At 39.2% G+C, this 26,711-nt stretch overlaps 1 protein-coding gene across 5 annotated transcripts in view; it reads left to right on the forward strand.

The window, feature by feature from the left end:
• MYRIP (myosin VIIA and Rab interacting protein) overlaps window positions 1–26,711 on the forward strand; it is a 211,475-nt gene that overhangs the window by 162,925 nt on the left and 21,839 nt on the right. For 2 of the 5 annotated variants that reach the window (XM_027659500.1, XM_027659496.1), the window contains exons 9-12: window positions 11,000–11,177; window positions 15,173–15,822; window positions 23,364–23,603; window positions 24,737–24,832. In XM_027659500.1, the coding sequence (XP_027515301.1) occupies window positions 11,000–11,177; window positions 15,173–15,822; window positions 23,364–23,603; window positions 24,737–24,832 (1,164 nt within the window). The remainder of the gene's footprint in view (window positions 1–10,999; window positions 11,178–15,172; window positions 15,823–23,363; window positions 23,604–24,736; window positions 24,833–26,711) is intronic. The other 3 variants (XM_027659497.1, XM_027659498.1, XM_027659501.1) reach the window with 2 other exon arrangements.

Genomic DNA, 26,711 nt, shown 5'->3' on the forward strand with positions numbered 1-26,711 from the left:
GCTTACACTCCCAATGAGAATAGATTTATGCCAGAATACCAGAATCGCTGAGATACAGACTTGCATTCTAATCCGCCACCTATTCCCGGATTGGAGGTGTAATGCCTATAAGATGCTGCTGTTAACCAGGTGATCAGAAGTCAGGGTGAGCATGTTTAAGAGCTTTGCTCTGTCACTCCTAGGCCAGTTGCTTCCAGAATATAAGAGCCAGGACAGAGAGTTAATTTTGCATCTGACTCAGATGAGGTTTCTTTTTTGAGTTTAAGGACAGGAACTAGAGATATATGCTGTTCAAATCCTTGGTCATTATACTAGAAGCTTGTTGTTCTGCATTTGGAGAGTTAAGCTTGAACTCAATACATTTTGAAATCCTCTTGTAAAGTAACAATTTAGTCCTAAGTTTTTTACCAGAGGACGGCTTGTTGGTTTGAGTAATAGTAGACTTTCTGGAAAATACTGGAGTAGCAGAAACGTCACACTAAGGTGAGCACAGCTTCAACACTTCTGTACCCGTCAGTCAGTAGTAGAGATCCAGATGTCTACAGTGCCTTATAAGGACATTCTACCTCTTTACAGAATTTTTTGCCACATTTGTCACCATTTGTTCCAATTGCCTCTCCACAGTGCTTTAAGGAACACAATGAATTTGGCCATCTGCTGTGATTTCTTTCACCTCTCTCATAAGTTTAGTTTCTGCCTTTTGCTTTGCTAGGGTTGTTTTATTGTTTTCCCTTGTTCTTTGAAGTGTATTAGTGTTTATTTTTGCTTTGCTTTGAACAGAGGAGAATTTCGTTAGCATGACAAAACACCCTTGGAAAGGAAGCATAGCTCCAGTTGTTCCCGTAGCTAATATAGTTGCAGTTATGTTAGCCAATTAGACTAGCAGAATTAAAGTCACAGAAGCTCTAACAAAGGGCCTGCTGGAAAGCCTTCTGAAAGGCAATTTGTGCAGAGCAAATGCAGAGCAGTTACAGCCTGCTTTATTCTCATCAACCGTGCTGAAACAATCCAGATTCCTTTTCCTGAGTTCGCTTTCCATTGCACTTTGTTTTCATTCAGCTGCAATTGGGAAGCATGTGTCTGTCAGTAAATTTGCAGGATTAAACTACATCAGTTTCTCCTCTGTATATCATAGGAGAAAAGTTATCTTTTCTGCCAACAGAATCACAATTATTTTTTTCTTTCCAAAACAAAGCTTAGCTTCTACAGAAGCTGGCAGAGAGGGCTTATGGCCCTATGCCCATTCCAGGCAAAGCTCCTTACTCCCTCCCAGGAACTCTTGAGTCCAAGTCTATAGCAGCAAATCTTTGTGGGTTCCACTACAATATATGAAGTTTTCTTCGTTCCTAACTGATGATGTTACGTCACCAAAAAAACCCCTAAACTCTTGATTTGTGCACACATCCTGACATTGAGCTGTGTGTGTTGACTTAGTTTGAGCGGAGTGCTGCCTGTAATGGAAAAAACCTTTTAATATTAGTACACACCACAGCTAACAAGGGGTCTGTTGCAACAAATTTATTAGCACAGGTGTTCCTACTGTAATCAAGGGTTTTGTAGACAGACATTGTGGCTGCAACAATCCCAAGGGAAGGAGAAAGAAAAAAAAGTGTTCATTTTTTTTCAAAAGCTACCCAAGGTGACTGTTGTTATGTCAGAGTTATGTATGTGAACCTGTTTCCCAATAAGGATTATTTAAGTAGAACTTCCCCTATTTAAGTATTTCTTTGGTACCTGGCAAACACATTAGGAGAAACAGGATGGATTAAATAAAAGGAAAGAAGTAACAATTAACAAAAAGACAGACATGCAGGGGAAAGGGAGGTAAGGATTGCAATATTAAGGCAGTCAGGATTTCATAATTTAAAACTGGAAATTTATGTCAGAGCAAATATTTTTATTTGTCTTCAGTGTAGAAAATAATACATGCAGTTTTGCTCACACAATAAAGCTAGTAACATACAACATAGGGCAGTTGCATGTTATAACACTGGCCTTTACAAACCCATTTTATTATTGCATTGCATTTTATTACCAAAGTCACTTGCTTTCAGTGTCGGGGGTGCTGTAATTCCAGGTATCACCTTGTGGTTAAACCTGCCAAGCAATTTTTCTTTTAATGTCAGCTATTTGCATGCAGCTCATGCATATCAGCCAGAAACTTCCACTGGACTCTGGAAGCCCTGCATTACCTCCCTTGCTCATCCAAAATCACTTGCTTTGAGATCATAATTAAATATATTAAACTTCCTCCCTCTTCCCCTCCCCCAAATATAGTATTGATTGTTTAACTGCAGTTCTATGGTGTGGTAGTGTCTATAGATACTGTCTTTCCCTTTTTTCCTCTTAGATTTCTTTGAGATCCCTTGCCCATGCTAAAAATAGTCATGCAAGGCTGAATATTTTATTTTGCCATCCCATAAAAAGAGATGGATGGCACCATCTGTTTCTCATTACCAAAAAGCAAAGGCTATACAGTGTTGGGATAGGAGGAGCTTAGAGCAATGGGCAGATGCTCCTCTGCTTTCTCAGTCCAGTTCCCCTCTATACATCACTGCCAATGAGAGAGAAAACGACCAGTTGGCATATTGTATCCCATTTAAACGTTGATGGAGTGCAGGCACCCTGGTGTGTTTTAAGTGCTGTATTAGTGGTCTTTATTTTACAGCTAAAAGATTGCACATATAAACAGAAGCTCATCCATAATTTATAGTATATAAAACAGCTAGGGATATAGGGAAAAGGAGGATTTCATTAAATACACATTATGATGCACCTCAGGGGAAGCAGAAATTTACTGGTTAAGCTAATTATAAGGTCCACAGTGTACTGACTGTTGTTTATTTTTTCTTCTTTATTTTTTTCCCCAATTTGATTTGTTTTAAAGAGAAGGAAGGTTCTGCAAGGAGGAGGTTTTGCAGATGCTCGATACCTTGCTAGGTTTGTCTCAAACAAGCACTTGAAGAAAACCTTTTTGAGGTGCATTCCTGTTTAATAGTCATACAGCACAGTGGGAGAGTGATTTCAGATGAGGGAGGCATAACATTGTAGGAAGTTGATACCAGCTGACATCAGTTACTACCTGTCAATGACTCTGTCTCAGAAACATCATACTTATGTCTAATTAATAAATGTGTCACATCATAGGGAAGATGGAGCTTTTAGCTTTTATACATGAGCTGCCATCTGAAGTTTGCATGACATGTATTGCTGGGACCTACTTCCAATGAGGCAGATGTGCATTCGTCCAGAAGCCCCTCAGCTGGATCTGATGGGTTATTTGCTATCTTGTTTCCTTCCAAAAGAAGCCAGCTGCAGCACCATCTTCTCTGCACAGAATAGGAAAGAACAGTACATTTTGAGTACTCTTAAAAAAGGGTCTTTTTTATTAATATTTATTATGTGAAAATCCAACTTTCTCTAAGTACTTTCCAGATTGCAGATAACACTGACATCTGCTGACTTCACAGATGACATTGTAATATTGTAATCTCACTGCAAAAGTGATCTGGATTTCAGATTAAGACAGCCCTGCCTGTAGTAATCTGATTGATTTCCCTCCTTCCGCTGCTGCAGAGAGATAGGATACAACTACTTTTGTTGTTCTGATTCAGCAACTACTAGTAGTTTTTAAGGCTCAGGTCTCTAAATAATCAATGCAAGGCTAAACACAACAGCGTTGTCCTTTTAAAATTGTTTGTATAGTTCGAGTTTGTACTTCATCTCGAGATGTATCTCTAGCATAAAATTACTGATTTTTGGTTTCATAATACTACCCATACACTTGACAAACGTTCAAGAAGACAATTTTGGATGCTAGGTACATGATCAAGCCCATGCAGGCCTACGTTTAGCTGCACTACACTTACTCTCAACAAACCAAGATAGGTATTAAGGCAGTATTAAGGGAGTAGGAGAGAGTACAGAGATGGGTGGTCATTCTATAATGTTATTTTCCAAATAATTTAGATCATATGTTGTTCTCCCAGCTTTATTTCTGGGTATCTCAGAATTTTCAGGTCTAACTTAAAACCAGACCTAGGCTTCCTGACAAGTCTTACTTTATTTTTAGATTAAAGCAGGGTGTATATTGTCACAGCAAGAAGCAAATAAACACGGTTGTTTGAGTAGGAGATATAGCAATTCTCTCTGATGGGTGTGTGCTGTGCTGAGCACAACTTTGTTGATGAGGGTCAGAACAGGACACGAAGGGTTGCATAGGGAACTGAGACACCTAGAGATTAATAAAAAAAGAATAACTGTGTTTAGTGAAGAGTATTCACTTGACAAAAATGGTAAGTTTGTGTGTGAGGCTGCAATTAGACTTCAGACGAAGATGCCAGCTCACCTCCTCCCCCTACCCTCCTATATGCACACACTCTCCCAGAGGCATGCAGTAGTAGCAAATGGAAATCATACTATCCTACACCAGAACTAGGGATCTGGCTTTTGCTGTTGCTTAAGTTTTTCTTCCGCAAGTAATGTCTTCAAATAAAGGTTTTATGCAACTGGGAAGTGTTTGGGTTTTGTTTGGGTTTTTTTTAAGGAGTTATACAATATTCCAAATTTGGGAGGAGGAAAAAAGAATGGGCCATGGGTGAACATATGAGGAACAGTAATGGCTAAATGCACAAGGGTACCCTGTAAAGGCACTGCTTGGATTACAGTTGCATTGGTATATCAGCCTCTATTCCACAAACTTCAATAAACTTGTTCACATAAACCCATTATGTTGATCGAACTATTATATTTTATGCTCCTAGCACTTTCCTAATTGTTAGCTCTGTAAGTACAATAAAAGGATGTTTATACTCATATTCGGAACCATATGAATATGTATGAAACCATATGTATGAAACTGAATTTCATACAATATATAATATCCATTATTATTAGCTTATGAATTCCTTTCAATCAAAGCTGTAGCACTTTCACATGTGAGGCCAGAGGGAGGGGGGAAAGGGCTGTCCCTCAAACACTGTGGGTGTTGGTGTAAGGCTACTTGCATGCCCAGTACCAATAGATTTATCGGGAATAACCTCCTGTCTCTCTCCCTTACAACCCTTCCCTCCGTCTCTGGATCATCAAGGTCAGCCAATCCAAACTGAAGCAAAATCAGTGTGCACCCAAATGTGGATCTATGTATTATTATGCAGCTGTGTAATTCATCCTGCTGGCAGACCCATTCCTGATTAACCAATCATAATTTTTGTACTCTTTTTTAAAGGAATAGTGCTTTTAAGGGGATCAGCTGTCTAAGAGGCAAGGAGAAGGATAGAAATGATCCAGTGCTGCCAGGCTATGTCTGTGTCACTAGTAAACAAAAAGCCAGTTTGGGCAGACTGTAGAAGGTTGTATGCTCTTAGGCTTTTGTAGGACAGGGAGCAGTCATCTTTGCTTTCTCCTAGCCTGCTGTTCAAGGATTTTCCCTGATGGCTGTGATATTCCGCAAAGGTTTTGGTCAGGACATGAAGGGAGCTTTCTTTCAATTGAGTGTTAAAATCTTCCATTCATCTGCCTGTTCTTGCCCTTTTTCAGAAGGTTGTTAACAGATCCTTTGCCACATACAAGATTAACTAAGGAACAGATGCTTGAAGCCCTTGGTATTTCACTCCCACTGCTAAATGTCTAGACTGCATACATTTGAGCAGAGCGAAAATCACTTCCAGGGATAAATAGGTTGTGGCAGAGTGGCACCGTTTGCAAGCTTATACTGACTCCTTCCTGGTGTGGGAGTTTTCTTACCAAAGGATAAGAAGTTGTTGATGCTTAGAGATTGCTACTGTATTTGCTACCAGACTTGCTGCTTCTGTCTGTGCATTGATTATGTTCATAAAGCACAACTGAGAAGCAGGCAAGGGGTTTTGCTGCACTGCTATCAGGCATAGCTGCAGAATTTGTCAGTGAGGACGGGAGGGATAAGATAAGGTTGCATTTAAGTCATCCAAGTTTATGCTGTCAATTCTAGGTTGCTTCCCTGAATAAACAAGGTAGTCCTCAAAGCTCAAATTAACATTTACCCCACGGGTCAGAGCTTGCACAGCACAGGATTCGGCTGCCCAAATCCAAAGTTACCCATCCTCAGCCCTGCAAGGGCTCCTGCTGTGGTGACCCTGCAGCTGCCTTGTGGCACCCAGGGTTCTCAGTCCCTCCTGAAGCTGAGAGAGTCTTTGATCTACTCTAAATAACTGCAGAATAATTTACTGTTTTACTAGTTATACCAGACTCCAGGCTGGTGTAAGGGTGGAAATAAGGTGAAATAGGAGGGAAGTAAGGAAAAAAAACCATACATGATCCAGAATACCTTTTGTAAATCCAATCAGTTGCTTTTGGGACCTATTTTGAATGAACATTTTGGCTTTTCTTTAGAAGAAAGAGGAATTAGCCATACTCTTTCATCTTTTGAGGAATGAAATAGTGCAAAACCTTCATGTTGCCTCTCTAAAAAATATGGTTACATATATAAGGTAGTTTTTCAAGGTAGAGAATCCACAGATTTGCAGCATTAGACTCAATATTCACTAGTGGTTTGTAAAAAAGCTTTTCTTTCTTTTGATTATTTGTTTTGTTTTCAATTATTCAGTGTTCAGAAGAATGAACTGGTAAATTGTTATAGACAGAAGATGGAATATCTATATTTATTAAGTAATAGAAGATGTGATTATTTTTATTCACCCCTTCCATTTTTTAATCTTCAGAAATCTCATTTTCTTTTTCTATTTTTTTTTTTAATTGAAGGACATTTAGTAAACAGATGACTCATCTTAGTTCTAGCCCAGTAAAAAATGAAGGCTGAGTTCTCTCTATCCAGACATTATAACTATTCAGCAGCAACCCCTGAAGAGGGATTTTAAAAAAGAGAATAATAATGTGTGGAATTTTATTTTGAAACACACATCTTGGAGCAGATGCAAGTGGGCAAGAATTTGTAGGGAACTCATCTAACTCAAGTGTTTGGAAATACCTGCCAATACTGTAACTATATTTTGTGAGCTGTGCTGCAGAGCACAGCACTCTAGCATGCAGCCCATGCCTCCATGGAGTGTGTGCAGTGAGCACAAAAAATGACCTGCTGGGTTGCAATGCCATCTGCTGATGTACTGATTTACTGCAGAAACTAGCAGTGTCTGACCACAAGCTCACAGGGCAGCCTTTTAATTCAAAACACGAAAGTACACCTAAAATAGCACCTGCCTGACAGGGGATGTTTCTTGCTGATGAACCAGAACTTCTGGTTAGAAAAGACACTGGGTAGCTTTAGCTCCCTTCTTCACATCTCATGTCAATCAGTGCCAAAGTTCCTACATTCCTGCCTTCTTTTGAAATTTGTATTTAAGCTCCTGTGTTTTTTGGATATTTTTGGTTCTTCTGCTCTGAGATCTTGTTGCAGTTCAATTATGTAGGCAACTGGTAAAGATGGAGGGGCATGGTTCCTTCGTTTGATCAGTAAATATCCCTTGTTCCAATGCAAACTGATCCAAGAGCTTACTGTGGTAGCTGGCCTTACCTCCAGGACTTGCCTGCATCCGTGCACGGGGAAAATACATGGAGCACCAGCTTCTCAATCCTGTTCCCTTATGTTCAGTGTTTTCCTTCCTGTACAAATCTCTCCAAGGGAAAAATATCCCCTCTGGATCTACAGGTAGGCTGTTACCTGTGTGAGGAAGGGAGACACAAATGCAGTACAGTAACTAGTTCTGCTGCTGGTAAGTGCAGCAGTGAAGTCAGCAGCATGGACAGGCATGTACATGGGATGTAGCCCATGCTGAAGCCCATGCTGTAGCTGTAGGGATGAAGAGTCGGAGCTGGTGCAAATGTGTCAGGCAAGATTAGGGCTTCTGCTGCATAGTCTCACACAAAATAACTGACTTTCTCATTTGCTCTTTATTGCAAAAACAACAAAATGAGGTCTTGAGTCATTTGCATTTCAGATAGAGTCGCCAGTCAGGCTGCTAATTGATTGGAGATGAACTTGTAGACAAACATTTGCTTTTGTGCTCTGAAAAATAAGGCTAGTTTATGCTAATTTAGACTGATTTGTTCTCATGCCAGGATATGCTTCTCTCCTGTTCCTACAGCGAACTTGGCTAATGACACTCTGAGGATGAGTTCAAGCCAAACTTTGAAGGCACCAAAAGCTTTACCCCTTCCTGTATTTAGATCAGATTTCCTGGGAATTAGCAGTAGTTTCTGGAAAATACCAATTTCCTTCTCACCACAAAGAGCTTGCAGAAACTGTGAAGAGCAGTTTCCCTCTGATCTGACGCAAAAGTTTTAGCACACAATTTTAAAAAATCAGCTTTATTTTTCAGATAAGCTTGTTTGGATAAGCTTATTTCAGATCCTAGTCTACTATGCCACATGGGACTGCGTCTGATTTCTTTTCTGCGCTTCCTTGTTTTTCAGTGCCTTTTGTTCGTCAGGCCTTTCATGCTCGTCTTCTCCTTTTCAAATCCTTCAAGCTGTTCTGTATCTTCTAGTCCTTCTGAAAGCTCTATCTGCCCTATAGCATAGACACACCTGAGCCAGCTTTAAATTGCTCAAACAGTACTAATTGCAGCATTGCTGTGCAAGCATCAGTCTGGGGGCAGGAGTGCCCAGCTCCATCGGTGGGGTTTTGCAGCCCATGCCAAGTTCTGTGTTGTCAGGGTTATCTGCTGGCAGCTCTCAGGTTAGTTGAGAGCAAAGTGCAGATGCTGCCACCATTGCAGTGCAGCCTTTAGTGTGATGTTTATGAGACAGTGAGTAGGCACAGGAGAAGCTGCCATTTAAACAAAAGAGAAAAGTTGTCAAAACTGCAGATTTTACATAATAACAAAAACATGTTACTGTCATTATCTGAGTCCAGGTTATCATTACATAGACTACTTCAGTTTTTTCTGATATTCTTCTTCTTCTTACAATTCAGTTCTGTAAGTAATAAGGGGAAATAGGTACTACTGATAAAACTGTAGGCTATTCCCTCTTCTGGGTCTTCAGCATCTCTTATCTCTCATGAAAAAAGAATGTGCTCTGAGGGAATATTCATGGTACTGAGAATATAGTGACAACTTGCTGCTTTCAGTATGTAACAACTTTAACAAAAAGATATCAAAGGATATGACAGATATGTACTGGACCTAATTTGTTGAAAGCATGGGAAGTTTGGTAGTTCTTGCTTTACAATGAAGGGAAGTGAACCACAGCACAGTTAAAACTCACCATAGTTCGGGTGGCAACTTGTGGCAGAAGAGCTTATATTGCCCATATATCCTGACAGGATGAAATCGAAGTTAATGAGCAAATTTCCTATAGCAAAACAATTTATGTAACTGTATGTATTGTGTTAAATTATTAACCCTTTTACAGGTTAAGGAGGATTCAGATTAACTTGATCAATTGAAGATCTAGTTCAAGATTTGGTTTGAAACAGCCCAAATATACACTTGAATAAAATGTAGGCTAAAAATAGTGATTCATCTGAAAAATTCTTTGTGGTAAAGTTATATGGTGCTATGAGCTTATTGTGAGTAGTTTATTCCCTGAATTTGAAAGGAAACACTCCAATGCATCCCATTAGGACCTGTGTCTTACTGTGGAGAAGATCAACAAAGTTGTGTGGTCATTGCAGTTACAGAAATTATTTGATTCTAGGGCAATAATTCTGGCTTTTCCTCCAGAATTCAGAAGCCAAACTAAACCCTTGTGCTTAGCCATGTTTCTTTTTACCAAATTTGTTATGAAATCACATCACTGAGCCAAGGATACAGGAAGATTTGCAGTTAATTAAATCTTCTGGTATGGAACACGGGTCTCATACAGGAGCATTTCAGATGAGAGGAAGTGCAGCCAGAAAGTGTTGTTACTGTGGCTTTCAAGCCAGCAAGACTCGCAGCAAAGCTTATACTCTCCTGGGAATTGGAGGGACTTGAAAATAGCTGAAAGTCAAGTTCCCCTTTACCTCATCTGCACCAGTACAAAGCAGAGCTCTGATACAGACGAAGACTGGCCCTTTTGAGAGTAACAGTTTTAGTTAATTATCTGTAATTTGAACATAGCAAAAATGTAAAAAGATTTGAGAGTGCCAACTTGGCCTGTGCAAAGCAGCTGAGCCACTTGGAAGCACGGTTCTTAATGAATCCCCGGTGTATACAGTCTTCTACTGACTCTGCTGCGAAGGCAACTTGACTTGAGCTCTGTGACCTTGTTTCTAGAACTTCATATGTGATTTGATATGCAAGTGTGAGTTCTGAAATCAGTAGGACACTACCAGCTTTCACAGCTTTTTAAAATGGCCAAATTTAAATGTCTTCTGTAGCTGACCTCTGTGCCTAAGTCAAAACTAAAATGTCTGATCTATTTATGTGGAATAAAAGGAAAGTCCCTTTCCCTCAGTAGTAGTCAGGGCTGATCAACAATCACAACAGTATTTTACCTTATTTTCACTTGAAATGTGACCCTCCTAGAAATAAATAGATGTGTAACTGTAGGCTATGTTGACTTCATTAGTAAGACTTCATAAAACTGCTCAGCATATTGGGTGATATGTATGTCCTAGCAAATAGAATTCTAAATCATTTGACTTGCATATCTATTTCTGAGGAACAGGCTGTTTGTTTGCTTTTTTTAATTTTTAACTTCTGCAAATTGTTACACCAGATGGCCTGTTAAGCCAACAATACATCATCACGTCTCACCACAGTGGGATCCCTTTTGACTAACTTGAGTCACAGCAGTTAGATATCAGTCCTCACCAAGCACATTCCCAAGAACTTCACCTCAATTATTTCTTTCCATTTGGCCTGTGATAGTATAAAAAATTTCCTGCCTCCTTGCATAGCACCAGAAATGCACATAAATAAGCAATCTAATGCTGAAACAATTCTTCTGAATACATTAAATTCCATTTGTGATGCTAGCAGATGCCACACTTCCCTGGGTAACTGAATATTGATTACAGTAAAGAGTTGGATAATTATTTCTATTTTTAAATTATACTCTTTGATTTTTAATCCCACAGAGGTCTCAGTCTGCATTCTCCCTGGCTAGTGAAGATACGACCAGTAAAGGACAAGACTCTGCATCATCTGTGACCGAGGCTCTTCAGAGGCAGCAAAAAGGGCAGTCCAAGAAGCAGAAGGAACACAAACTCTCTACATTACCCAGCTGGAAGAGTGTGGACAGGCTAAATGAAACAAGTAAATATTTCTAGTACGAATAAGATTCTTTTTTTGGTTCTCACTCACATGTGGAATAAATACGACTTAAAGCAAGGACCTTCTCCAGGGCATTTCTGCTGACCTCTGTGCTTTCAGAGGTCACATGCAAAATGTATATTTGATGATGCTGTGTCACTATTTCATTGAGCTGTGTCATTGCTTATCTTACCTTTTTTATCTAAAAGAAGGATTCAAAATTTAGGCGTTTATGGAGTTGATTTCGGATTGTCACAAAAATTAGGCAGCTAGTTTGGATACATTTCAGAGCTTCTAAGACACAAGAGCCCAGGGACCCTTCTTTGTGAACTGTCCTCCAGTTGAAGGAGTTTGCAGCTGTCCACAGTGTCCCTTCTGTTTGCACAGGGTAACTGTTCATGAGGTTACACAGTAAACCAAGCATTGAAACAATTCAAATTTAGAATCCCCCCTTGCAACTTTATTTTCAACCCTGATGAATTCACAAACGTGCAGCCCTACTAACTGATGCTTCTGTATGAGTTTGAGGCAACTATGTGAATAGGAACTTCACAGACCAGCAGTTTCCCTAGATCTGTCATCATGTGTTAGGTATGGATGTAAATACGGATGATGGATCATGAGCAGCTTTCCAAGTCAGCCCCATTCCTGAAGCAGCACCCTGGCATAGAATGCAATTCCCTGCTTACTTCAAGATGACATAAGGACAGGAGGGTAGCACCAGGCAACAGGTGCACAGAAGAGTTGGTTAGTTTTCACCCTACAGCTGCACAAGGGGAAGAGCTGAACTGCTCACTGTAGCAGCATTCCCTGGCTCTAGGTGTTGTCCTCCCATGACAGAGTCTGTTTGTTCCTGCTTCTTCTCTTCTAACAGCTGTAGAACCTATCTGACCCCTGTGGCAATTGGTTCATGAAGCTACACAGGTGGAAAACTTCTCTTTTATAGGGTATTTACTGGTGCTGTGACCCCCACAGCTGGCTCACTAGGGGCTGGCAAGCAGAAGCAGCCAAAATATGTGTTTGGGTTTAGTGGAGACCAGGGATGGGGACTACCCATCCATTCAATTTATTTATCTGTTATGCCAGTAGATAACTTGGGATACTGAAATTTAGACAGTTTCAATACCCCTCCTTCCCCCCAGAAGGAAATTTTTAGTAAAGTAGTATTAAAATCTGACATAACTAAATATGCATCACTTTGTGAACTGCTCATTCAACCCCCTGTCAGAAGCCTTGTTCTCCTGGGCATTTTAGTGGAAGGCCTATTTTCAGTAAAGCAGTTAATTTGGTGCTTAAATTTAAGAACCCACTTCAATCCCATTGAATTCAACTGTTGAGCAATTTAGTACTTAACAGTTGCTTAACCACAGCAGAATGACAAATTGACACAGTTTCTTTTCAGGTGCTCTACTCAGAGGATTTGTTCTGCTTCTTTCATCTAAAAACCACATTTGTGATGAAATTATGGTACCTATTGAGCTTACAGAAAATAGCTGATTGTGCTAATATGTGTAAATATGGTCTCACCTATGCAGTAATAAGCAGCTCTGTATTAGGACTCAGAAAACCAAAGAAATCTCAGCTAAGAGTTTGAAGTGATAACATCAATGGGCTTTTTAGTCATGTAGCCAAAAAGCAGTTCACAATTCATTTTGATTACAGTTTGTATTGGTTTAAGTGATGACTCAAGAGCCAAATCATGACTTTGTGGGGTTTTTTCCCTTTTATCAATAGTTTTACAATGAAACTTCTTAAATCTTTTTTTCATTTTCACATGGATGAATTATGGCTTATGCCCAAAGAATTGTGTGCAAAATTGATTCTTTTGAGCAAGTGACTTTGTTTTGAAAAATCAGTAAGGGAGCACTTGACAATGCTTGAAGCTGGGATAAAACTGAGTCAGCCTTCTGAATATAGAGTTCTCAGTGGCTTTCTACCCTGCTTGCCCCCTAAGATGTAATCAACTACTACCCTGTCCTTTCTTCAGTTAACGGAGATTGTTTGACTGATTCTCCTGTGTTGTTGTTAAACAAAATAAGGGGATATGGTTTGGGGGAGAGAAAAAGTATGTGGCACTCTCTTACATTTGTGTAATGTGCAGCTGAATTCAATTCCTGTTGGAGATTTATATTTTGTTTGAAGGAACAACGTTTTTAAGGAGAGGTCTTCTTTCTCTCATGATAATCCCATACTAAGATTAGCGAGCACAGTTAGAAAGAGTGAACAAGCAGAAGTTTCTTATGCTTGATAGCTTGTATTCTTTCTTTTTCTCCAAAATCAGGGGTTACAACGAACAGTTATTAGTTCTCCCTACAAATCTGACTTCAGTTATATCCTCAGCTGGTCACTGCTCCAAGAATACTAGTATTATTTAATTTCCTTTTAGGCAGGAGTAAAAATTACTTCAGTGATGTATTTTCTCAAGCTTTCTGAATTGACGTGAAACTTAGGAAGTGAAAACAAGCCAAAAGGATTCAAATGAGTAAAAAATGCAAAAATTGTTCTATATCTTGCATAGCTCCCAAGTTTAATTACCATTTAATTTTTGTTTTATTTTTGTGGGGGTGTTTTGGTGGTGGTAGTGCAGCTCAGACTGGTTTTTTTTTAAACTAAGCACACCTTCTTACTGCATAGTGGTGTACTTTATGAACAATACCAGGAAAAAATAGTCTTATCATCCAAGTATTTGTAATCATCTAATGCAAAATTCTTAATTATCATCTACAACAGATCCAGATATTACTTTGTCCATTTTAAAATAATGATGTTCTGTTCACAGTTTGAGAAAACTAATGTTTATATTAAGAGTTTCTATACTTTTCTGGAAATGGTAAATTCAAACCCATGGGAGGAATCCGTAAATCTGAAAAGTTCATTCAGTAGGCTGAGATTACTGTGTAAATCTGTGGCATTATATATTTATTAAACTGCTGCAGAACACAGAGTCATCACACATTTATATTTCCCAAGAGGGGAATTTTCAAGTTTGATTAGAAATGGAATCTAAATTTAGAAAAAATTAGATTCTCTGAGTTATATGAGTTATACAGCACTTTTTCACCATATTTGTGACTCTTTTTTTTCTGCTGAAGTTGTAAAACATACTCTGAAAAAGTGTAAGAATACAAGAGCAGCAATACTTGTGTCAGACAGAAAGCTATTTAGTATTTAGTCTAAGGTACAACAACAGCAGCAACGGTAGCCATAAGCAAGAGTCTAGGAAAGATTAGGACAAAGCACATATTTTTCATGCTGCCTCTGAGTAGGCTCTGAACTTCTAGAACTTTCAACTTATCTAGAAGTGTTTTTCTATATTTAGTAAATGTCAGTGGATTTCTCTTCCATGTCCATAGCCATCTCTGTTTTATCCCAAATAATTTCTAGCATCCATAACAAGTTAGGCAGGAAGCTCCATAGGTCTGGTATCCATTGCATCCCACTTCTTTCTTTTGTTGGTTTAAATCCTTGATTTCTCTAGCTTCACTTCATGTCCTCTAGTAGTTAGGTTTGAAGAGATTCCCCCGTTTCTTTTAGCCTGTATCCTCTCACCCTTCTCTTCTCCAGATGACAGAGCTCTGGCTTAATCATTCCTTGAATGGACACCATTTCAGAATCTGTTACAACCCTTATTGTTTTTCTCTGATCCTTTTTCCACCTTTCCTTTTTAACATGGGGGACCAGAACTGCACACAGAATCAAAGACATTTGCAAAACTTAGGATTTATACATGTCTGTGTACTGATGTTCCATCAGCCTTCCCTAATAATTCTTTTAGAAAAAAAGATTTGGTCCAAGTACTCTCCCATTTTAAATAGTCATCGCCATGACTTTAAGTGGTGGCTTCTGAGTAGTACAGCATCACGGCTCTCAGCATGGAAGAGTTCATGTAGCAGCAATACTTGCATTTGTTTGTTAGTTTTGTTGAATCCTCCAACTTGTGTCATGTAAAATGAGCCTTTCACACTGTGATCACAGTTGTTCTTGTTTCATTTTCGTAGGTCCACCTTCTGTTTTGCAAAGCACTGATGGAAACTGGGTAGCCTTGCAGAATGTCGCTTTGCCTCGTCCTCGAATGCTTGCCAAACCAAAGAGTCAGGTATTCAGAGCTTTGGAGAATGAATCCAATGTTGTGTCTGCCTATGACGAGATGGGCTCAGACAGTGAGGATGACTACGACTGGAATGTGGCCTTGAACAAGCTGCGTAGGAGACCTCGACAATTACCAGACGATTTCTATTATACCAATTCCCAGTATGGTACCGAATGGGTTTATGGCAATGATCAGTACCAGGCAGTGACCTCCCCTTCCTCTGGGTTATACACCAATACTGAGACACAGTTCTCTGATTCAGAAACATCTTCAGTAAACTCTTCCCAGGAAGCTAAAGGACCTAGCAAACTTCTCTGGTTGCAAAGCAGAACTCAAAGTGATATGCCCAGAATGGAAAAGAAACATTTCCATGGAGAACTGGATGTAAATTTTAATCCACAGGCAACTAGCTTAGAGTATTCAGACAGCAGTGAGGCTGAAGAAGTCCATTATGATTTAGAAAAGAGATCAAGAAGGTGGAGGAAGAACAAAGCAACCTCTGAAGAATTATGTGAAGACAAGAATCAGGCAAAACCCAACAAGATGAATATAAGTCAGGTAATTGTGTCTGAGCTTAGCAAATGCACTCTCAAAATGAGCTAAACTAATTAAACTATACTGGCAATAACATGTGAATCTTGAATGGGAGGTGGAGCATTCTTGTAAGCTTAATCTTCCTCATGCTTCCTAAATGAAAAGAAGCAAAGGTGAAGTGTTACATATATCATGAGCAGGCTTTGCCTCTTTCTCAAATATGCCACTTTCATCTGATCAAAGACATTGTTAATGCTGTAAAATACAGTGCTCCTAAAAAAAAAGAAAAAAAAGTCAGGATTTGTCAACAGCTAAAAAATGTTAATTAATCACCTGTTTTGTTGTGCTGTTTGTTTGGGTTTTTTTAACTCCTTTGTTCTTGGAATAAGAAATAACACATATGCCTGGGAATCTGCTGTGCAGTGTTTGAAAATGTCCTGATAAGGGATAAAGCTAATGAGAAGCAGAAATTCAGAAAGGGCTTTTTGTGAAATACAGTCCCAGTGATGTCTGCTTTTAATTGGTCGCCTTATGATGAGTTCTGACATGTTAGGGTGAGTGTTTGCAAACTACCTCACTTTAAATAATTTGTCAGTTGATTAACAAAACAAACAAAAAGCAAACAAACAAGCAAAACTCCGCAGAAAGTAATAGCTCGAATTTGGAAAACCTGATCATACAACTTAAAGACAGCAAACTTCTCAAACATTTCTTTTAAACAAGTGTTGTTTAACTAGAAAGCAAAAAAGTCTTTTCTGTTTGGAGTTTGTCCAGGCCTGGGACTGATACTAAGTAAGGGATGTGGTTGTCCCCCAAAATTTTTTTAGCAGTACAAGAACACTAGATGAGGAGAATAGTGATCCCTTTCCAGTCCCATTTCCCATGTCCTACTCCTCTTAAATCCTGCAGCTGCATCATCGCTGCAGCAGAGTAATGGTAAGCCTGACGCAAGAAGCTGAGGGCCATCTTCTCTCTATGGCTCTGACAACAAGCAACCTGATGCACTCTTAAAGCTATCTGAACAAATTTAGGATGCCTGGAATATTTTTTCTTTGCTTATGCTACTAGCTTGTATTTCCTGTAGAAAGACATCAGTACAGCTGATTGTAAATCAAGATTAGGATTCTAGGATTTCAGCAGGGCATTACTGCTGGGTAAAGTATTGTTAATTCTGTATCTATTCCATCTGCTTTTAGGACAGAGGTGTGGGTGTTTGGGGTGATGATTCATTTATACACATCCTCATATATTTACAATCAACAGTTGTTGAAGGGGAGTTATGCATGATAATGTGCTCTGACAGCACATCAGTGGCCATTAATGACTTCTTAGAACATCAGGCAGAATTACAAGACTTTCCAGGGACTGCACAAAGACCATATCTTTTACACAAACTTCTGCATTTCCCTTTCTGGTTTTGTGTATTTATGCACATTCTACGTGTGTCTGTATTCAAATTGTAGCTTTCTAGGTACTAATGCTCTGCAGAGCATTGAAGATTTGAGCTCACAGAGAAGGTCCTGGAGACGTTATAGAATCATAGAATCATTTAGATCAGAAAGAATTTTAAGACCATCAGGTCCAGCTGTTAACCCAGCACTGCAGGGTCCACCACTAGGCCATGTGCCACAACTACACATCTTTTAAATACTTCCAGAGATGGTGAATCAACCACTTACCTGGGCAGCCTGTTCCAGTGCTGGATAATTCCTTCTGTGAAGAAATTTTTCCTAATGTCCAATCCAAACCTGCCCAACATTCATACTGAGGAGATCAGAAAAGCAGGGTGCTTCCAGTCATATGTGATGGCATCCTTCAGCCGCATGGTGTGTTCTTCAAAGTACAAGCTGGTGCAGAAAATTATTCTTCTTTCCAAGTCTTTTGTGCATTGCTTTGCCTCTTATAACCTCTCTGTTGTGTTCAAAATGCAAGATTTGGAGCTCTCCCCTTCATTTTACCCTTTAGGCTGAAAGAGGCTGTTCCTGTTCCCACAGCCACAGTGGGGCAAGCAGGGGCACACTGCCTCCAGATCACACCAGTGCTTTCAAAGCAATGAAGTTCTCACTAGGAAGTTTATGTATGGGTGGGTTTGCATGTGTTTAGTTTGTGTTTGGGGACACACACACCCCTCCAGGTGGCTGATTGGACAGCCACTGCTCACATTTGTAGAACTGTTACTCCAGCCTCTGGTACACAAACACTGTTGGGAGCAGGACTGACTACCACAATTTATAGCAAGGATGTTGCATGGTTGGATAATTCTAGGAAGCAATTAAAATGATCATGAGTGTAAGGAATATGATTTAAGGTATCAAAATGAATTAGCCAGACATCATTTATATCGCTTAGAAAAATAAGATTAAAGGGATGTCAGGGTTTCATATATTCCCCAAAGTAATGTATTGATCTTGGTAAAATGATTGAGGCTGCAGCAGGGAGAGCCCTACATGTGAACAGTTTGTACAAAATTACAATGTACGTGCGTGAAGAACTACAGACAGCATAGACTTAAAGAAGATTCACTGTGGCATCTTAAAGCAGACACAGATTTTCACATGATGAGGTGATACAGAATTTGCAGAGACCATACAAACTCTTCTAAACCATGTTGCACCTAAATATTAGCCACTGAGCAACTGATTATATGTAAATTGAGGTATAGTAACATACTTTTTCAGTACTTTACAGCATTGCAATAATAACCTTTTAATAATATTAGTAATTTAATAATATATTGGTAATATTACTAATTTAATAATATTTTAATAGTATTTTACTGCATTGTATTAATAAGATGATAATTCGTTAACCATTATGTTTTCATTAGCATTGTAGAACAAGATTTCAGTTTAGCAGTCTAGAAGTTGGGGTTTCTTTTTTAATTTTCAAATTTTGAAGGTTACTTTCTTGTTTGCTGTTCTCCAAGACTCTCAGTGCAATGAAAATGGGCCCTTTCTCCTCTCTGCTCCGAGTCTAGAGAATTGTAAGCAGTTAAGTTCTGGAACAACTGCAATCAGTTCATAACTCACAACTGAATTTCAATTTAAAATCAGGTATTTTTTAATCAAGATCCAGTACCTAGATTAGTATAATGCTGAGGCATGTTTTTTAAAATATATTTTAGGCTCAACAATGGAATGCTGACTATGTGACTGAGAAAGAATTTTTTATAAAGTCTTCAGTGACTTAATAAGGTAAACCTGAGAAAAAAATACCAAAATGTACTGTATCTGAGTATCTGCCACTTAATAATAGGTAAAAGAAAAAAAACTTTACTGAGTTGCATGTAGAGATGCTGTAAACATAGTCATGAAGCAAGACGTGAAAACCATCCCGATAAAACCAAGGTCCTACTATAATAATTTTCTGATAACCTGATTGCTAATGTACCACAGAAGACTTATGTTCCTGTGGAAACTGTACTGGGAAGTGCAACCTTGCTTTTAATAATGATTATTTTTCAAATTGTAACTTTTTAAAAGAAATTTACACTCAAACCACTAACCCTTGTCTGTTTTTAATATTAATAGTTATATTAATAGTTGATAGTAATAATAATACTGAGATATTGGAGGATATGCTGCTTAATGTACCTGCAATTCTTATATTTCTGATGGAAAGTGGAGTGGCTTAATTGCTTGGAGTGAAAGAAGTGTCCTCATTATGAGTTTGCTTCTTTGATCAGGAGACCCCACGTGTTAATTACAGTCCTCCTGCCCTGCCGCCAGGTGAGGGGTGAGCACTGTCAGACTGCCGGTCCCCACGGGATGGCGCTTGGGATGTATTTATTGAAGATACCTACCCTAAAATCACACTGGCTCTTACCACAGAGAAACTGTCTGCAAACCTCACAATTCGTGTATTCTCCTAAAAATTGTAGTCTCTGATTTTTGGTTTCCTATAGGAAGGGAACTTTCTGTCAGGAGTTTATAGTTTAACAGTATTTGGTTCTGGAGCCTCCAGGTCACTACTTTGCTTGCTTGCTTTATTTTGGGGCCTTTTTTTGTTATTGTTGTTCACTGTGATTACACTGAGTCGTGAGTAATTTCCATACAAGGATTTGGACAGTGTGTATGAGGAAAAGTGTATTTGCTTCTTCATTGTCTGCTGAAGGACTTATGCTTGCACAGAGACACTTGGTTTTCTTTTAGTGAGACTGGGTTCGTGGCTGTGTCAGTCTGCCAGGCCCTCACTAAAGCTCAGTTTTCAGATAAAATTTATTCTTGTTTGCAGACATTAGTATTATATGTTGCTGATAAATGCAAATGGAAATTTAGACAATGATTTGTGTAATAACACAAAGATGTCATCAAACTTAACAGAAAGAGTGAAAATGTGAACAGTAGAGAGTAATGAAGTTTAAGGCAGTATCTATTAAATAAATAATAATAGGAGTACCTTTCAATTTATTTATTTTTTATTATTGTCATGGTTTCTAATGCATTTTTTAATGTCAGTCCATGAAAGATGTATAATGTCCTCACAAATAGTTCACTGCTACTATCTGAAAAGCCCAACACACAAATCAAGTAGCCTACAGTAACAGAAACCACAAAGTGTAGCAGTATAAGATATCATTATCTCTGCATGTGCCTGAATCCAGCTGTAATACAATCAATACTCTCAAGGTGAGTCCTCTCCCAAGAAATTATGTGTAATTCAAAACACAAATTTAGCTGATGTGGATTGAGACCTCTGGGTTGCCAAGGCAGCTTGTGATTCTTACCTGTGCTGGCAGATGTAGCAAAAAGCTCTCTAAGTTTCCTAGAAAATTAGGAAAAAAATGTATATGTGTTGAAGCACAAGCTAGTATTTGTATTGTTTCTGTAATGGTGTGACGTGTGGCTAAGGTAACATTGCAGATTGCTGTTGCCAAAAGAGGAATACCTCTGTCCTGTTTGCCTTCCTGCCTTCCCTCCATCTGCCTCCAGTGTAGTCCACTCTCTCCCTTGTCAGCTTTAGCACACATTTGGATCCCTTTGCCAAGCCTGCACAGCACCTTTCAACCAAGTAAAGGGGAGGAAGCTTCAGGATGACTCTATTTCAATAGCACTAGCTTGTTACATTCACTCACCTTGTTTCATAAAACTACCTCAATTTTTTTATCCTGCTGAATCTGAGCAATTTGACAATATTGTCCTACCATGCCTTCCTCCAAAATATATGAGAAATGAGCTGCAAGGCTTTACAGGATTTTGCTGAGCTTTGTATAGAGGTGGTAGAGATCAACCCAAAAGGTGCTGCTATGTGTGATCCTATGAAGACTGGTATATTTTCAGGATCAAGAGACATTGTCTTTCTGCTGTTGTTAATGCGGATTCTTTAAATTAACTAGTGGTGCTTCCCATGGAGGTATGTGTACATTGCTACTCCAATAAAGTTGCTAAAAAATTAGAGCTAACCAGATCTGTGTAGGAAGCCCCCAGAGGAATCACGCATGTCTTGCTGCACGATGAAGTCTGTCAGTACGTCATGGTACAGCAGTGAGGAGGAAATGTGGAAAAATCTCCCTCTCTGGACTGCCAGCCTCCCTCACTGCTCCACTAGATTTTATACGTGTATTTGTGAGTTGTAATGAGTTGTTGAATAGCATGCAAGATATATCTGAAAAAAACCATCTCTACTTACAACTTGAGGAAGCGCCGTTATGATAAATACAGATTTTTAATTAAAACTGTGAAATGCACCACTTTTCTACATGTATATAAAAGCATATCACATTATAAAACTAAAGTGGAAACACACTGATTTGAGATCTTATTCTTGATCATTGAACAGCTTCAATGTTCGTTTGGCAGAAAAAGCTTTTTATTCTGCAAAAGCTGATTGTTTGGAAAAAGAATTTCAGCACAAACTCATGGTTCCATTACTATTGTAGTTTTCAAATTTCTATTTTTCTTTCAAATCCTGATTTTCTATAAGGGCCTTCTGCATCCTGAAGGTGAGCTATAAAACAATAATTTAGTTGCGTAATTGATTGAATTGCAAATAATTGCAGACAAAAATTTTCAAGAAAGCTGTGAAAGTGCTTGACACTACAGTACAGTTTATTGTATGAGAGAGGAGAACTGACATTATGAACACAAAATGTCAATCCATTAAAAGCACTTTGGCAAGTAGGGTTTGTGAGGGAGTTGGCAGGGTTAACATTTCCTGTGAGAACTGGAGGTAATTGGATCATCCATAAACAGTGCTGCTATAGCTGCAGAGAGAGTAGCTGTGCAAAGCAAATCTCCTATTTATGTATTTCCAAATGAATGGTAGAGAGAACACAGCTTTTAGTCTCTCCAGCAGTGTCTGGTCCTGTCACGGTATGAAAGCGTAAAGCAAATACGAATAATTTGCTATCTGAGAATTGCTTCAAATCATCCCTTTAGACCTGCTGAGATGTGCCTACCACTCTGGTGCCGGGCTGAATTCTTCACAGCCTCCTTCTGGATGGTTCTGCACGATTATGCTCCATTTCAAAGAATTCATCACTTTTAAAACCACCTAATTCCATCTTACTTTATGGACTTGGCTGAAACACTGAACAAACTATCTAATGGTTCAAAACTTTCCCTTATCAGTCAGCAGGGAGAGAACATTTCCAGAAGGCAGTTAACCACTATAGGTGGAACAAGTTGCTCTGGGAGATGCCTGTCTCTCTCCAGGAACAGTAGTGAAAATCAGGCAAAATTGGGTCCTTATCAGACAGCCCAGATCCAGACAATGAATTAGTGTGTACCTGGGCATTAGTTTTCAGAACAACTAAGAGATATTCTCAGATCTTCTGCAAGGGCTGACAAAACTACCGCCTTTCCACATTATTAAATGCTGGGCAGGCACCCTGCTAAGCAGATTTACAAAAAGATTTTGCTTTTCTTCTCTTCAGCCTCCAAAGTAAGGGACTTGTGATCAAGTCTGTAACACCCACTGTACGTGACTGACCCTCTAAGTGTTTCCCACATTTAAGGATCCAAGAGTCAGAAAAGAAAGTGCTCCTGAAGATTGAACTCGTTCCAAGGAAGTTGGCATTTGGAAAACAGTCATCTCTGTAGAGGATCCACCTATGCAAATAATCACTGGGAAAACTGACAATCTTAAGCACCGTCATGTAATAAAAGAGAGATTTTTCCAAACTTGTTTCCAGTCGTCTTTAAGAAGAACACAGATAAAGCTCAAGACCAAGCAGTCAGGGAATGTGAGTGCAGCTTTCAACGGAAAGCTGAACATAAATGCGAGGTCACAGGTTATTTAATTCCCACAACTCACTTTACCTGCACCACACCTGAGAGTGATGGCAGTGCTGGGAATGGGAAATGCCACTTCGACGTATTTTATTAGTTGCACACAGATACATAATGATTTTCATAGTTCCTTTTTAGGGAATATGAAAATAAGCAGGAATGATAAATATAATCCAACAAGTGTTGGTTTACTGTCATTCCTTTTTTTATCAGAACACTTAGTGTGCTTTCTGTCTAGCTTCCCTGCAGAGTGATCATACCCATAATTTTCTAGGAAGCTGTTTTTTCTTTCTGTGCCTATGCAGGAATTATATGGTTCTTCTAATTTCTTTGTAGGATTTTGATGATTTATCAGAGACAGATATAAGCAATGAAGATCAGCACCATAATATCAAGCCTGACCTTATGGAGGAGGAGCTTAAATCCAGGTTATTTCAGCTTGCTGCTAAAATGAGTGACAAGGAAACATCTTCTGGTGAAGAACAAGAGTCAGAACCTGGAATGGATCCTGAAAACCAGAAGGAGAGTTTGTCCTCAGAGGAAAATGGCAGAAGTATTCAGGAAGAGCTAAAGAAGGTAAGTGTTCGTTGTAGAGGAGTGGGACAGTACTGTAAAAGTTAGAATCCAAAAATAGAAACTTCTGATTAGAAAACTGAACATAGTCTCTTCAAAAAAACACAAGGTGCTTTATACTGTGTCTGAGCCTGAAACCTTTGCATGGATAAAAGTTCAATTAAGGTGTGTTTTCCCCTCTGTGAGGACCAGCCTACAGCATCAATTTCAAGCGGGGAACTTAGCTTGTGCAACAAAACTGTTAACTGAGCAATATTAATGGAATTATGTCAGTTTATACTGACTTGAGAGTCGACTTACACTTTTTTATTTAAAAACATATCCAGTTTTTCTTTTTTGCTGCTTGCTAACCAGCCAAAGTGGTTTTTTCTGTCCTTTTCTGGTGCAATAGATTATTCTTTTGTCTCTCTATCAAAATATTTTGTGCTTCTTTAAAGCTTTCCAACCCTGTTACTCTGTCAGCTAATAGGCCTCTGGGAGTAGTAACATTTTCTAATGAAACTGAAATTCAGTGTCAGTTCTGATAATGTGTGAGATCCTTCATTTGTGCTATTTCATCCTTACAATGCAATATCTGATTTTTGTGTCACTCTACAGGACCTACCACCTCCCCTCTTCCCTTTCTACCTCCAAATTTCTTTTCAGATCATGTGGTGTGCTTGAATTTGGTGCTATAGGAGCCCAGTGCTGCCCTTTGCCAGTCAAGCACTTACTCCTTAGATCCACTTAGGCTCATCCTAGTCTGCTGCATCTTCACTTGTCTCTGGGGTTTTGGCTGCACAGCAGCTCGGCTTTGACAGGGGATGTGGACAACTCTCTAAAGGAAATCTGTTTGTCATAATTTGAAAGGTGTTTTGTTCAAGTTATATAAAGAACTAATACACTAAGAAGCGAAAGTAGGATCAAGTGACCCAGGTGGATGATAGAGATGCTGTCCAAGTGTGCAGGAATGGTATCAGGAAAGCCAGTGCCCATCTGGAGTTGAATCTGCCGAGGGACCCAAAGGGAAATAGGAGGGTTTTCTACAGGTATCTCAGCAGCAAAAGGCAGATGAGGGAAAGCGGGGCTCACTACTGCAGTGACCTGGTGACACAGAACATGAAGAAAGCTGTTACACAACATTGTTTTCACCTCAGTTTACAGGTAAGATTTTCCCTCAAGAATTCCAGGCCCCTGAGACCTGTGGGAAAGCCTGGAGCAGTGAAGACTTATCCTTGGTAGATGAGGATCAGGTTAGCAAATATTTCAACAAATGGGATGTGCACATGTGCATGGTGTCTGATGGGGATGCACTTGCAAAGACCTGGGGAAGCCGACCCATGGCATTAGGAGGCCGCTGTTATTCATCTTTGAAAGATCATGGAAATCTGAGACATTCAGAACTATGAATATTGTTTATTTTGGCTGTAACAAAGCTTTTAACAGTCTCATATAACATCCTCCCAGACAAATGGAGCAAATGAGGATTGGATAAGTAGACAATGAGGAGAATTGAAAGTGCCTGAATTGCTGGGCTGAAAGGACTGCAATCAGAGGCTTGAAACCTTGCTGAAGCCCAGTCACTAGTGGTGTCCCCCAGTACTATTTAACATCTTCACTACTGACAGACAATAAGAAAGAGTGCACCCTAAATTTAGAGGAGAGGTTGATACATGAGATGGTCCTGTTGTTATTCAGAGGATCTTGACAGGATGGAGAAATGGACCAACAGAACCTTGTGCAGTTCAACAAAGGGAAATGCAAAGTCCTACACCTGGAAAGTGATTATCTCATGCACTTCCATTCAATATTGGTGAGGCCATTTCTGGAGTGCTGTGTCCTGTTCCGGGCTCCACAGTACAAGCGACACATGGACATACTGAAGTGAGTCCAGCGAGGCCACGGAGATGATAAAAAAATTTGGGCATCTATCATCTGAGGAGAGGCTGTGAAAGCTGACATTGCCTAGCCTAGAGAAAAGGGAAGGCTCAGGGAGAATCTGTTCAATGTGTTTAAATACCTGATGGGAGGGAGTGGAGAGTGTTTGATGTGGGAAATAAGGAAATGGAAATTTAGCTCTTTTAATTGACAGGAATAGAAGCAGTGGGCACAAACTGAAATACAAAAAATTCCACCCAAACAAAAGGCTTTTTCACTGTGATGGTGTTAAAATACTGGAATAGGTTTCACAGAGAGATTGTAAAGTCTATGTCCTTGGATATAATCAGAATTTCACTGGACGTAGCCCTGGGCAATCTGATCTATTTGACTTTGCTTTGAGCAGAAGGGTTGGACCAGGTGATCTCCGGAGGTCCTTTCCAAATTTATGTAGTCTGTGACTCTCTGATTCTGAGTTATTTAGCCACAGACTACATAGGAGTAGTACCTCCATGATGTACACACAATTTCCTTTCCAAGGAAATCACATAAAACTTTTATCATCGGTGCTCGTTAGCAGCATTCAATTTTCTTTTCTTTGGTTTACAAAAACAAAACAGCAATATCACATTATTCAACGGCATATACAGGCTAGCTAGGGTATAACATGATGCAACTAAAGTCTAGAATTAAAAGCTGTAAATAGGACTTTCTGAAATGCTCCTATATGGTGAACTGAGCAAAGAAAATGCCAAATGTGTGTTTTGTGGTGTACTTATTCATCTGCATGCATCTACAAAGTAATATTGGTTTTTTCCTCTTCTAATTTTGTTATTTCTTTAACATTTGCAAGTCAGTTATTTAAAATAAAGCAAAGATAATTATTTTTTTTCCTCAATAAAATTTTCTTAAATTTAAAGAAAGAAGAGGCATACCATGTTCAGCGAAGAGGAAATGCTTGGAATTCCTGATTCTTCATTGGGTTTGGTTAAAAAAAAAGTCTTAGTCATTAATGGTCACAATATTCTTTTTGTCTATAATAAAGAAAGAATACCCCAGTACTCATCATGGTCTAGATTTCAGTGGAATTGTAAGGGGAACTTTCTCCACCTGTAGAGAAACAAGCATGCTGCTTTCATTCTTATTCTTGACAGTTGTCCTTAAAGGTAATTTAAGATCTTCTGACACATGCCTTCTCTCTGGAAATGTGGCTGACCAACATCTTACAATGAAATACTGAAGATGACAGTGCAT

This window comes from Corapipo altera, unplaced genomic scaffold (assembly GCF_003945725.1).
Source record: "Corapipo altera isolate COAL_440 unplaced genomic scaffold, ASM394572v1 44b, whole genome shotgun sequence".
In the NCBI taxonomy this organism is placed as follows: Eukaryota; Metazoa; Chordata; class Aves; order Passeriformes; family Pipridae; genus Corapipo; species Corapipo altera.